Below are 14,274 nucleotides of genomic sequence, written 5' to 3'. Positions count from 1 at the left end.
AGGCCCTTGCTTTACTCCCATCTTTTTGTAAGGTGGCTTTTCCCTCCGAGTATAAAGACATGCATTCTTCCCTACCTGACTTCTGCGTTTGGTTCCTGACCACTTAGTTTGCAAAGACCATCTCCAGGTTAGCTCTGTGGCCTCTACCAGGTTGTATCTCCTAGCGACACGCACAGACTTGAAGAGCATGCTTTCATCGTGGCCTTTTCATCTCATGAATAAGCGTAGAAAATTTACCTGGTGCTCTGTGTTGCCTGCATTTGGATTCCCAGGACATTAGGTGGAGAGGGTGGAGAGGCTGCAGGTGGGCAAATACAGCAGCGACGAGTTGTGAAAACGAGCTGGTTATTTCTGCTGGGCGTTCACGGAGTCCGCTGTCAGCTGGGTCCCCCAGCTGTTCTTCAGTATTTTCCTGTGTCTCTCAGTGATTCTAATGCTCCATGCATTTCCCAAGGTACCGATTCCAGAGCTTTACAATCTTCTCAAGTCCACAGTCTAGGCTTCCCTCCTGCCTTACCTCCTTTAGTGCCCAGCCTCTGACTTACCCAGGAAGCCCCTCGGCAGCAGCGTGCAGGCCATTGCCCGGTTCTGTCGACACCCTTGCTCTTTATTTATCTGTAACCTTTTAGGCACGTCTTTTCACACAACACCAACTAATGCTCAGCTGGATTAACACCTCCTGACATACGTGGTGGGGAAGCTGCCTTAGCAAAGAGAGCCAGTGCCCCCTCACCCTTTCCTTCCCGTCTTACGCTATTTGCCTGGGGTGTACCTCCCCTCCCATCACCAGTCTCTGCTGACGCCCACGGTCATGACCGCCTCCTACATGAAGGCTTCCGAGGCTTCTCTCAGCTAGAAGAGGACTCTCTCTGGCTACAGAACGTTATGTATGTACTCACCCTAAAGCTCTTCTTTTCTCTTCATTTTTTTGCCTTCTTGAATACATATTTTTATCTTGCGTGCAAACTGCCTGTGGGTAAGAGCCGTGACTTATTTCTCTGTATTCCTCTATAGCCCTCAAAGCAGGCAAATACGTGACTATGAAACAGATGAAATCTGATCTCCCTGCCCCTTTCAGCCTAGAAAGATTCTGTGTACTCTTCAGAAGTTTCAGGCAAAATTTGAGAGTCCTCTGATTATCCATTTTTTCCAAAAATTATCTTCTGATATTTAGAGAACATATTTATACATATAAAGAGATTAAAATATTTGGAAATAAACATTCTCCTTCTCAGAAACATACCTTATATTTCTCTTAAAGTTTTCACCCTTATCTCAAAAGTATATGATTCTTCTACATTCCCTCTCATTAGGACAGTACTGTTTGCACCACACTTATTAATATAGCATTTGAACCTTTCAGCCAGTCTGTGAGGGCAGTAGGGCAGACCACACTGCTTCTGGGCTCCAAATACGTCCACAGTTGGTGCAGGTGTAGCAAACTTGGTTTTCGGGTAGCCAAACCAAGTCCAGAATTTGAATCCCAGTAGCGTCGATCTCTTTCTGAGTAGAAGAGTGTTAGTTGTCACACCTGTGTGCAGAGGCTTATTAATGAAGGACTGTGTACACTTTACAGGCATATGTGCGGAATCCTAGACCTTTGATTAAGTCACCCACCTCTTACATGAGAAAAGCAGTGTCGAAGAGCTGGGCACAAAAATCGTGGCCATATCTTTGTTATGAACAGATGTCTTTAGTTTTTAAAAAGGGAGGCATAACTGACCAAACTGGGTAAGTCACACCACCCAGACTCTGCATTTACAGCTTCCAGCACAGCCTGGGGCTCAGCAGGCCTGGATCTCGTGGCAGTGTTCCAGTTCTGGAAGCTAGAGTTCATCCATGAGGAACTGGAACAGACCTCAGTTGTTGATTATCCAAAATGTCTCGACTGAGTCCTTGAAAGATTAATTCCCACAAATCAAATGGAGATTTCCGATCACTTTGTGTGTCCCAAGGATTCTCCCTTGTCCTTGCTCCAGCAGCTGGGTGCATCCCTGTGCTGTTAGGCTGCACAGTGTTGCAGCAGGAACTTCTCTGCAGATGCGAGTCTTCTCTGCTTTCACGGGATCTGGCCAAGAGAACCTGGCTGTGAAAGTGCCTTGGACTGGACCCGGGTCTGATGAGGAGAAAATCATTGGGGCTGTACTTTCTAGCTTTGTGCTTCCTCTCACAGCTGTTCTTTCTTTCAACACGGAGCACACGAGAGGGGCTCCACATGCATCTCCTAATTTGCAGCTGGAAAGGAAATCTAGTTTGTCAGCAGTCTTGGAAAATCTTATTAATCTCCAGGATTTGGTCATCATGCAGAAGCTTTAGTTGGTTGTGAATATACATGCTCAACAAGGACGAAGTGATGAATTGACGTTATGATTAGGCCTAATACTTGATGTAGTCTTCCATTAAATTTCCCATTGAGCATGGGAACAGGAGGGGGTGCCCAGGAGATTCCCTTTTCCCCATCCCTGTTGTGTAGCAGAGCCACTCACCCAGGCCACCCCAGAACTCCCTGTACCACCTTGCTGTCCAGTGATCTGGGGAGCCTGATAACCAGGGGCAGTTTCCCCTTCCAGCTGAGGAGAACCACAGTGGCTTCTTCTGGTAGGATTGCTGCTCCCTTCCATACTGAAAACTAACATCAGAGACCAGCACTGTAGGAGCAAAAGAAAAAACTTACATGTGGGTCAGGAGGAGGAATGGGAGAGGCACTCTCCTTCCCCCGCTATACCTAGATGTGAGTATTCTGGTTACGGAAGAAAGGCCACCATGTATCGGTCCCTGGTTCCAAGGACATACCATATCTTATAAGTCAGTATCCCACCCTCACATGGCAGTATGTCCCAGTGAGCATGGGAGATGAGTTTTCAACCATCTTCCTGCATGTAGGCCCCTCCACTCAGCTCCACTGGGTCCAGTGGGCCTCTGTCACACTGTCTTGCTTCCTACAGCTTATGGTGTCACTTGCTATAAAATGAGGCCAGCCCCTACCTTGTTCTTCCTCAGGAATGTCTTAGCTTTTCCTGGCCTCTCTGATTCCCATATACATTTTAGAAGCAGCTCATCAGATACGGTGTGTTGAATCCACAGATCAGTCTGGGATGGGAAATAACAAATGCTGGGTCTTCGGGTCCATGAACAGATACATCCTTCCATGTATTTTATTTAGACCACTGGAACGTCTCTCAGTGAAGTTTTAAAGATTTCTGTATACTTTCCTTGTTAGATCTATTCCTCTGGACTTCATATTTTTATGCCGTTGTAAATAGTGTCTCTTCATTTCATTTTCTAACCATTGGTTGCTGGTAGATAGAAATGCAGTAGGAGTTTTCTGTTTATGCTGTGTCCATTGACCTTGGTAAACCCTCTTATGAATTCAGAGCATTTTCTGTAGATTCTTTTGGAGGTTCTGTGAATATAATCATGTCATCTGAAATAATGACCGTTTTGCTTCTTCATTTCTAATTCATAATCTCCTATTTCTATTTCTTGCATTATTGTATTGGCAAGGATCTCCAGCACAGATGTTGATAGATGTTGTCAAGGGGACATTCTTCTCTCATACATACATAAAGCTTTTAATGTTTAATGCTTAAGTTTAGTGGTTTCTGTAGGGTTTAGTAGATATTCTTTAACAGATTAAGGAAGTTCCTGTCTATTCCAAGATGGCTAAGAATTTTTTTTTATCATAAATGAATTTTGAATTTTATGAAACACTGTTTTCAACATCTGTTGAGGTGATCCTCTGACTTTTCTCATTTCTACTACTAATGTAGTTAAGTATATAGATTGATTTTTAATGAAAACCCACACATATTCCTGGGATGTACTCAACTTGGTCATGATGTTTTATTATTTTTTGCACATTATTGAATTGGTTTGCTAGAATTTTGCTGGGATTTTTGCATGCATGTTCATGAGTGAGATTGGCTCCTGATTTTGTTATTAAGATTACACTAGCCTAATAAAATGAATGGGTTTGGTTTCCCTTTTCCTATACACTGGAATTGTCTCTAAAATAATAATTTGTTCTTTAAAGGTTTTGTAGAATTTGCCAGTAAAGCTATCTGGGATGGCTTTTCCTCTTTAAAATAGTTTTTTTCACTGTGATTCAATTACTTTAAAGCTTATAGAATTATGGTTTTTATATATCATCTTGTATCTATATTAGCTAAGTTGTATGTTACTGGAAATTTAGCAATTTCGTCTAAATTTCCAAATGAATAGGCATAAAAAGCTGTACACATTTTCTAAGCATCTGTGGTCGTGTCCCCCTTTTATTTTTAATATTATTTATTTGTAACTTTCTTCTTTTCTTGATTCATCTTGCCAAAGACCTGTCAATTAATTGTATTAGACTTTTTTCAAAGAACCAACTTTTGATCTTGGTTATTCTCTCTATTGTGTTTCTATTTCATTAATGCCTAGTTTTGCCTTTTTTTTCTTTCCCTTTACTCTTCGAGTTTATTTTATTCTTTTGGCTTTCCAGTATTTCTCGAGATGGATGCCTGTCTCGTTCAGTTGCAGCCTTTATTCTTTCTAATATAAGCATTTAATCCTACACATTTCCTCTGAGTACTGTTTCAACATGTAAGTTATAATATCCACTATTTTCATTATTATTTAGCTTAACATATTTTAAAATATTCATTTCAGTATTTTTGTTGACCCCTGAGTTATTTAGAAGTATTTCTTCATTTCTGAACATAGAGATTTGTTCTGTTTTTCCTTTTGCTGTGGATTTTTAGCTAATAGCTCTTTTGGGCACAAAATACGGATCATATGAGTTCAACCCCTTGACATTTTTTGAGACTTGCTCTGTGACCTAGAACAGGGCCCAGCTAACTTTTTCTTTAAAGGACCAGGTAGTAAACATTTTAGGGTTTGTTGCCCATGCAGTGTCTGTCACAACTACTCGGCTCTGCCATTGCTGTGTGAAAGCAGACACAGGTGAAGAGAGTGGCCATGTTCCAGTAAGACTGTATTTTGGACTGATTTTGAGTTTCACATAATGTCATGTCACAAAATATTTTTTTCCAACCATTTGAAAAAAGTAAAAACCATTCTTAAGTTTGCAGGCCATACAAAAAAGGCACCAGGCTGGAATTAGGTCCCACAGGCTATATCCTTGGCCTAGAATATGGTCAATTAAAAAAAAAAAATTCTGCACATTCTTGCAGAGAACATGTCTTCTGCGACTGTATTTTGTATGTATCCATTAGGATGAGTTTGTCAGTTGTGTTGTTCGAATCGTCTGTATTCTTACTTTTAAAAAATATTTTCATTGAAATGTAACATAAAGAAAAGGTCACAAATTGTAAATGCACAGCTTGATGAATGTTTTCAGAGCAGACGATTTATTTATTTATTTATTTTGGCCACGCCGTGCAGCATGCATAACTTCCTCAACCAGGGATCGAACCCACGCCCCCTTCATTGGGAGCACGGAGTCTTAACCACTGTACCACCAGGGAAGCCCCTCAAAGTAGACAATTTAATACTGCCCAGATGTAAACACAGGATATTACCAACCCCCAGAAATCACCAATCCCCCCAAAAAGTGGCCACTATTCTGATTTCTGTCAACATTGATTAGTTCTACCTGTTTTTGAATAGTATTATATAGTGTGAACTTCTTTGTGTCTGTTTCTTTCACTCAGCATTATATTGCGGTCATTCCCATGATGTTATAGATTTGTTCCTTTCATTACTGTGGACTATTCTGTTGAGTCAATATGCCACAAATTTTGATTCATGCTCTTGTTGATGGACATTTAGGATATATCCACTTTGGTGGAATATGTGTGGCTTGCCTTTTCACTTTCATGATGAGCAGAATTTAAAAAATTTTTATTATCCAATTTATTTTTTTCTTTCATAATTGGTACTTTTATTTTTTATTTTTATTTTTTTTAGCTGCGCCGGGTCTTAGTTGTGGCATGTGGGATCTTTTAGTTGCGGCCTGAGGACTTCTTAGTTGTGGCATGTGGGATCTAGTTCCCCGACCAGGGGTCGAACCTGGGCCCCCTGCATTGGGAGCATGGAGTCTTACCCATCGGACCACCAGGGAAGTCCCTGGTTGGTACCTTTTGTACCCTAAAAAATCTGTGCCTCACCCAAGGTTGCAAAGATTTTTTCATGTTTCCTTCTAGAAACTTTGTGGTTTTAGCTTTAATATTTCAATCTATAATCCATCTCAGTTTTGTGTGTGGTATGAGGTAGAGGTCAAGGTTCACTTTTCAATATGTCTATGCAGTTGTTTCAGTGTCTTTATTGAAACAGACTTTCCTTCCCCATAAAATTGGTATGTTGCCTTTATTGCAGATCAATTATCATATATGTGTGATTCTATTCTTGGACTCTGTATTTTGTTCTGTTGATATATTTGTCTATCCTGGTTCCAATATTATGTTATAGTCATTATTATAGTTTTATAGTATTTCTTGAAATCAGGTAATATGTCTTATTATTATTGTCTTGGCTCATCTGTGTATTTTCATTTCCATGTAAATTTATAATCAGCTTGTCCATATCTATAAAAGCAGCTTGTTGGAATTTTTATTTGTTTTGTACTGAATCTATAATTCAGTTTCAGAAGACTTGACATTTTTATAATATGGAAACTTCCAATCCATGAACATTGTACATCTTTCCGTTTATTTAGGTTGCCTTTAATTTATCTCGGCAATGTTTGGTAGTTTTAAGTATAGTTGTTTTGCGTATCTTTTGTCAAGTTTATTTCTAGGTATTTGACGTTTTTGATGCCATTATGAATAGTATTTTTAAATGTCATTTTCCAATTATTGGTTGCTAACATTCAAAAATACAATTATTTGGAGGGTATATTGTATCCAGTGACCTTTCACAATTCACTTATTAGTTCTAGTTAAAGTCCTTTGGACTTCTCATGTACATAATCATGTTATCTGTGAATAAAAATTACTTTACTTCTTTCTAATCTTTATGCTCCTTTCGTTTTTCTTCCTCTCTTTCTCTTATTTTTCTTTATTGTAATGACTAGGACCTTTAAAAATGTTGACTAAAAGAGGTGAGCATAGACATCCTTGCCTTTTCAGGTCTTTAGGTAGAAAACATTTATTGTTTTACCATGAATTATGCCATAATTTTTTTCCCTCGAAGGTTTCATCAAATTGAGGAAGTTCCCTTCTATTCCCAGTTTGCTGGGAATTATTTTTTTTTTATCATGAATGAGAGTTGAATTTTATCTATGCTTTTCATGTTTCTATTAAGAACATCATATGGTTTTTCTTCTTTATTCTATTAATGTAGTAAATTGCATTGATGGATTTATGGGTATTGAACCAACCTTGGTTTTTTTTTTATGGAAAGTACCCCTTGGTCAAGATACAGTGTCCTTTTTATATATTGCTGGATTTAATTTGCTAAAAATTTGTAAAGGGTTCTTGCATTTTTGTTGAAGGATATTAGTGCATAGTTTTCTTGTGTCAGCTCCTCATGTCAGTTCCTACGGGCAAAGATAGTCTTTCATTCACTGTGTATGCCAAGCCCCTCCCCCAATTCTAACCACAGAAAAGGTGTTGTACAGATAAATAGTCCTTGACATGAGTCAAAAGACCTAGGCTGGAGACCCACATTTATTAGTTTATTTAAATTATTTCAAATATTAATGAATTTTACTCATTTGCATTCCAGCCGTGTACCAGGGTCAGTGCTGCTCATTGGAGGTTTTTCTCCTCCACTTGCAGCCACTCCTCAGTGTTATTCAATAATTCTTCCCCATGTCTCCAACCTCTAAACATTGGAGGGCCACAGGATGTAGTTCTTGAACCTCTTTTCTTGCTCATCTGAATACCCAGCCTGGGCTATGGCCATACCACCCTGTACGTGCCCTATCTTGTCTGAACATCCAGCCTCATGGCCGTGAGCACCAGGTATCAGTGAATAACTCTTACAAATCTCCAGCCTGAGCCTCCCCCTTGGCTTCCCGCTCGATGTGTCCACTGCCGCCCTCGAGCATCACCACTGGGCAGTTAAAAAGCATCTCAAGCTTAGCACGTCTAACGCTGAACTCATGGCCCTCCCCGCCAGTCTTCCAGGACACGGTGGCTCCAACCTTCCAGTCGTCAGGCCACACACCGTGGCATCATCCATGCCTCTTTTTCTCTCCCGCTTCATTAGTAATTCTCTGCAAATCCTCTCAGCTCTACCTCCCCACTTCCCCTGCTACCACTGGCATCCAAGCCAGCATCACCCCTCACCTGGATCACACAGTAGTTCCCTAACTGGTTTCCATAATGCTCACTCTTCGCAGTTTTCCCAACATAGCAGCCATAGCAATACCTTTAAAGTGCAGGTTTGGGACTTCCCTGGTGGTCCAGTGGTTAGGACTCCACGCTTTCACAGCCAAGGGCGTGGGTTCGATCCCTGGTCGGAGAACTAAGATCTCGCAAACTGTCCAGCACGACAAAAAAAAAAATACAGGTTAGATCATATCCCTCACTTCCTAAGCCCTCCAGAAGGCATTTGCCTCACTCAGAGCGGAAATCCAGATCTATAAAATTCCCCTCACAGCCCCTCTTATTACCTGTCTGACTTTATCTCCTTCCGTGCTTTCTCTCGCTCACTCGACTTCAGCACCGTGGCTTCCTTACTGTTGCTGAAACATACGGATTCTGCTCCCACCCAGGGCATCGTACTTGCTGTTGCCCTGCCTGGGATGCTCTCCTGTCAGCCGTCCTCGAAGCTTGAGGTCACCCCTCCCTCTGTCCAGTCCTCTGCTTGCAGCGCCCCCGGCTGTGCAACCTCTAACTGGAGGACCCCCCCCCCCAGAAGGAGTCCTATTGCTCTTCCCTGCTTTCTTTTTCACCTTAGCACTTTACTACCTGACATATTACCTATTTTATGTCTTTAAACTGTTTATTCTCTGAAACCTCCAATAAATTCTAAGCTCAATGAAATCAGGAATTTTTTTTGTTATTTGCTGCTGTGTCACCAGTCAATAAAACAGTGTCTGTCACATAATAAATATTTTTGAATAAATGAATAAGTAAGTGATAGGAATACATACAAGAGTTATAAGCAAGACCCAGTCCTTGACCACATGGAGCTGCCAATCTCCATAGTAGTGAATGGATTAGATGAAATTCTAATGAAAAAAACAAACAAACAAACGGTGAGAGAGAGAAAAAAGAAATCCAAAAAAGACAGGCACCAAACCCTTGTGGGTGGCCCAGGCATGAAGGAAAGCCGAGTCTCTATTAAAGAAGTAGAAGGAAATGTGGATAATGCAGTGTCTCGGAAGCAGAGGGAAAGAAGGTTCAAGAAGGAGAAGGACCTTGTGGGGACAGTTGTCATCTCCTTTCAGAGTTAACATGCATCGGGATTCATGCAAAAATGTTGCCAGTTCCAAAACTGGTTTCAGAAGATTGCCAGGCTAGGGGTGTACAGTGAGGCCCGGCTGTGTTCTGTGCATAATCCCCACAGTGGAGATGCTTAGAAAGAACAGTGCCATCCCGTGAATGACAACGCGAGAAGGAAAAGAAGAACTTGGTGACAATCTTGTCATGAGAAGCTTAGCCAAAGAGTTCGCAATAGAGGAGCGTCATGGAACAATCCTGCTTGGCTTGATCCGAAAGCCCTGGAACTGGGTCCATGTCTAGCATCCAGGCTGTGGGTGGCAGCCTGTGCAGTTGTAACAGGTCCGAGACATCAAGCCGCTGTTCTCATGTCTTTGGTTTGACTTTTACTGGGTTTTTTTTTTTTTTTTAATTAAGTGGTTTTGTTTTTTTGGTTTTGTTTTGTCTTGAATCAACAGGTTCCGTTTTTTGGGCCCCTGTTTGATGGAGCAATCGTGAGTGGGCAGCTCCTGCCAAGCCTTATCTGTGCCACTTGCATCAACGCCAGCAGGGCCGTGAAGTGCCTCATCCCCCTCTACCAGAGCTTGTATCTTTTTGCGCTAAGTGTGTAATGTATTAACCATCCCAGCATCCAGCTCCCAGGAACCTTCTCACGAGAGGTAAGTCTTAACAACTGGGTGGAAGAGGGAAGAGGGAATTTTTTTCAATCTGGGTTGAAAAAAACTGTGATTTTCATACCATTCCTTAGTTTATATTAAATATAATAATTTTGTGCTACATCAAACTTAGAAGAGTTGATTTTCATAATCAAGTCACATATGTTTATGCTAAGAAGTGGTGCCTATGACAAGATGCTCATTCCTCCTGGGGTATTTCTCCCCAAGTTCGGTCTCCTCCTCCTCCCTCCCTGTTTGCTGCAGTCTGTTGTGTGTAAGGTGGGGTGCTGAGAAAATGCAACGGGGTCACTCCAAGTGCCTACCAGAAATGACGCTAATAAATCAAAGAACATAGCAAGTGCCACCAGAGAAGCACAAATGGTGTTCCAGGAGGTCGGGGGAGGGGGACATTGCGTCTGGTCGGGAGGACAGGGAAAGACACCCTCAACAAAGTTGTACTTGAACTCATCAGTGAGAATGGCTGGAAATCCTTTTGTCATTTTCCCAAATCATTAATATCTCCTTCTCTCATTTCTGGTCTTCTCTCTAAAAACAGAAGAAATTTCACTAGTGTAATTTTTTTTTCTCCAACATTAGTTGGCATGCTGTCATCTTTAAATTCAGGCATGACCCCTGACCATAAGAAAAAGAAATTAAGGCAACTTCATAAAATCGCTGCAAAAAAAAAAAAAAAAAAATCGCTGCGAAAGGCATCTGACCTCCTAATAAAACTCAGGATCTCTGTTTCTAATTAGTATTGGTAATGATGATAAGCGTATTGTGTTTGACCTCTGTCTCTGTACTTCTCGCAACCTTACCATCAGTGACATGTTGCTGGAGAGTGGGGGTGAGGAGTGGGTGAGAAATATAACGTGTGAATAGATACAGTTCATGAAAAATACCTTTCATTAAAATCCTGGTCACTTCATTGACAGATATTCTGTCTTTAGGTCAAAAAAAAAATACATATGCCATGTGGCAACTCGGAATTATCATAGAAATTAGTAGTAGAAAAGAGCTATTAGGTCCCATCTGGTCCCTCCCTGGGGGCCTGGGCAGCATTATCCCCTCGGCCTGTTCCCTCCTGCTTTGTCCGGTGGTGGTGGTGTTTGGGAGAAGGCGTTCTGTGCAGTGATCTCCACGGCACTCTGGACTTAATCTTACGGCTGGTGTCGATTCAGCCTTGCGCGTGGCGTTTTTATTTCACACACTCTTAGAGGTTCTTGGCAGAAATGAGAAAGACCTTTTTAGCAATTGGCTTGTCGGTTTGCATGATGAGCTGGACACTCATCAGTCAAGGACGTTGGACCAAGGCAAGAAAAAGCCATTTGCAAACAGGAAAATCCCGTCTTGTATAAGTCCATTGTGATTTTTGTCACGCCACCTTCTCCACTTATGGAACTGCTTGTTACAAGAGCCATGCTTTGCTGTGTTGTTGGACACTGCTTTCTCAAGTCAGAATTAACGTGGCTTCAGAATAATCAGGTTTAAGGGAAAACGATATTTTTAAAAGTTCAAAGGATAGGATTCAGCATCACTTTAAAAACTCTCCAAGCAACCACACTTGACTAAAGTGGGTGCCGGCTTAGGGCTACTGATGCCAACATGAGTTAGAAAATGCTTTATTCCAAAATCACTCATAAAATAGCCAGGTCAACATCTTGGAGGATGACTTAGCACAGAAATTAGGAAAAAGAAAGTAACAAAACTTACTATGTTGATCATTATAAAATGTTAAACATTTTTCTTTTGCGTTATGCCTTGAGAAGATGTCATTGGTACTAATAAATTATTTGAAACAAGAAATAAAATATTATAAATAATCTTTATAGAGATGTAATTAATGGGGAAAGCTTTGCAATCACTTAACTACTCTATTCTTTAATTTCTGCCTGCAAAAGAGCTAATATTCAGGCTAGAAACCAAAGGTATGAGAAGAAGAAAAGTTAGAAGTGGAAAAAATAAGAGAAAAGGAAGGTGGGAGTGTTTGTATTTTTGTTCTTTAAAAAATTACTAATTTAAAAAATTTTAAATATTTATAGATATCTGCCTAGGCTATTAATAATGAATTGCTCTTTTAACATTTTGTTAATACATCCTGGTCCTCACATGCTTTAGCAAAAGTCTAAGCTATTTGGTGTCGCAGCTAATGTCTGGAATTCGCTGCTTCACTGAGATAAGCCCTAGATTTGAATTTTGAAAAACACTGAATAACCTAACACATCCTAACATGGGTGTCTTCTTGCACTGATTCATTTACCAAACAAATAGTCAGTGTGGACTCAGGATCTGCCCAGCCCAGTGCTGGGCTTGAGATCCACGGGGAGCAGGCAGGCATGGTCCTTGCCCCACGCTACCTTGAGAAGACAGGCAAACTAATCAAGTTCCAGGGCAACTGGGGAATGGGGCTGAGATGGCCAGGGAGAGAGCTGGTGGCCGAGCTGGAGGGATGCGAGAGGCTCTGTCCCCAGGGAGCAGGGGCGGGTCCCAGGCGGAGGGCACAAGAGTAAACACAGGGACTCAGAGTGTTCTCAAGTGTTCAGCCGTAGGAGTGAGCTTCCAGCAGAGACGGTCTTCTGAGCAGGACCAGGGGAGCTGAGGGGACCCTAACTTTCACCTCATGGCTACCTTGAAAGTTCACATCCTAGGACAGCATCACAGTCGCCTGACGCCAGGGGAAGAGGTCAGGAGTGGGTGTAGGGTCCACTACCCCAAACCCCTGCAAGCCCTCCCAAGAGCTGAGAAGATCAGTAATACCTGGGACACCCCTGAAACCATGGCTGGCTGTATAACCTCTGGGTCCCAGTGCAGAATGAAAATGTGGGGTCCTTTATTCAAAAAGCAGGGAAAGTGCCTTTAAAGATGCTAAACTATAAAGCTTTTTCCATTCTCCTGCAGTTTTTCTCTGACTTGTCATGGTGTTTTTTAATTTGCTATTTATTATCAGTTTAAGTAAAGAAATACAACAAATTTAGATTATTAGCATTAATTTTATCATTCTTTATATTGTGCAGTGCCAGTTTAATATGCAAATATAAAAGCATTTAACTCATGTATGAAATCACCAAAATCACCCGTTCGTACTTCATAACTTGTACGTGGATATATTTTGTTTTGACTAGGACGGTGGAAACATGGCACAAAACTACTTACCTGGTTTTATTTCACTCTCCCTATGTGCTAAAACTTACCCTCAGTTTACGGACGAGTCAGGAAGAGCTGACCGGAAAGGGAACCACGGTGCCGTTTTCCCCTTTCCTTCTATGTCATCATTCTTAGAGTAAACTGTTGGCTAATACAGGGAAGTAACACAACTAGGGACACACAGGGTTCCTTGGCTGTTCACGTTTCTTAGGGCACCATAGCCGCCTTTCTGCGTTCACTGCGAGTTCTGGTTCAGATGGAGAGCATGGCCTCCCCAGGGAGCCAGCCCCCCACCCCAGCCAGTGACTGATACTCAACTGCCTTCAAATAGTGTCCACTGAGATTCAGTTCAGTATAATATTTAACTACTTCTATATCAATTTTTTCAGTAATGTTCAAGAAAATACAATGTTTGTTATTAAGCGGAGGACTGGGGGCATTGTTGGAATGAATTTGCCTTTTGGAGATCTTTTCTCAAACAGTAACTCCAGCTTAAAGTTAATATCAGAGGAGTTCTCGTTTGGGGTACCCTCGGCTAAGTGATCAAACAGTTGCAAGTGTGTGTTGAAGGCTCATAGGAGACTGAAAAATGCCATTGTCTTATGTGATCCAAAAAGAAAGTGAAGGCGGTAGGGATGTTGGGAAAGTGCCCTCAGTGACATCTCAGCCGGGCCCCTGTGCCTCCCAGGTCCCTGGTCACCTCCTCCGTGGGGGGGTTCCTAGTCACGCCCTCCGTGGGCAAGTCCAGTCCATCGAGTGGAGACTTCATCCTGCGGCCCCCGCCCTCCCAAGCGATGAGGGCCAGCTCACCTGCCATCAGCTTTTCCTGCCCATCGTGGGCAATCAGAGGGCCCAGGCCTGTGTCTGGAGGGCTGTGGATGGGGAACTTGCCACACGTGGTGTTTACAGGTCCCAAGCCAACTCGAGATTCCAAAATCAGACCACGGTCTGCTGAGAGAGGTTTCCAGAACCATCGGGCCAGGGCTCCGTGCTCCTGCTCGGAGAGCTTGTGTCACGAGAGGTTGCCATGGCCCGCGGTGTGCCCATTAGGAGGAGTTCTCCCGGAACCACACGGCTGGCGGCCTTTGAAAGTGCACGTCCCCTCCGGGGGCACAGTGCTCGCAATGATGTCCCCCCACTCC

At 42.2% G+C, this 14,274-nt stretch overlaps 1 protein-coding gene across 2 annotated transcripts in view; it reads left to right on the top strand.

Moving 5' to 3' along the window:
• The window catches only part of RALGAPA2 (Ral GTPase activating protein catalytic subunit alpha 2), a 289,245-nt gene that overhangs the window by 201,278 nt on the left and 73,693 nt on the right, over positions 1-14,274 (top strand). For both annotated transcript variants that reach the window (XM_057528489.1, XM_057528490.1), the window contains exon 37: positions 9,791-9,918. In XM_057528489.1, coding sequence (XP_057384472.1) covers positions 9,791-9,918 — 128 coding nt within the window. The remainder of the gene's footprint in view (positions 1-9,790; positions 9,919-14,274) is intronic.

The sequence above is a fragment of the Balaenoptera acutorostrata genome, chromosome 15 (genome assembly GCF_949987535.1).
Source record: "Balaenoptera acutorostrata chromosome 15, mBalAcu1.1, whole genome shotgun sequence".
In the NCBI taxonomy this organism is placed as follows: Eukaryota; Metazoa; Chordata; class Mammalia; order Artiodactyla; family Balaenopteridae; genus Balaenoptera; species Balaenoptera acutorostrata.
The sequence above is the reverse complement of the archived record's forward strand: the minus strand, read 5'-3'. Positions and strand labels throughout refer to the sequence as shown.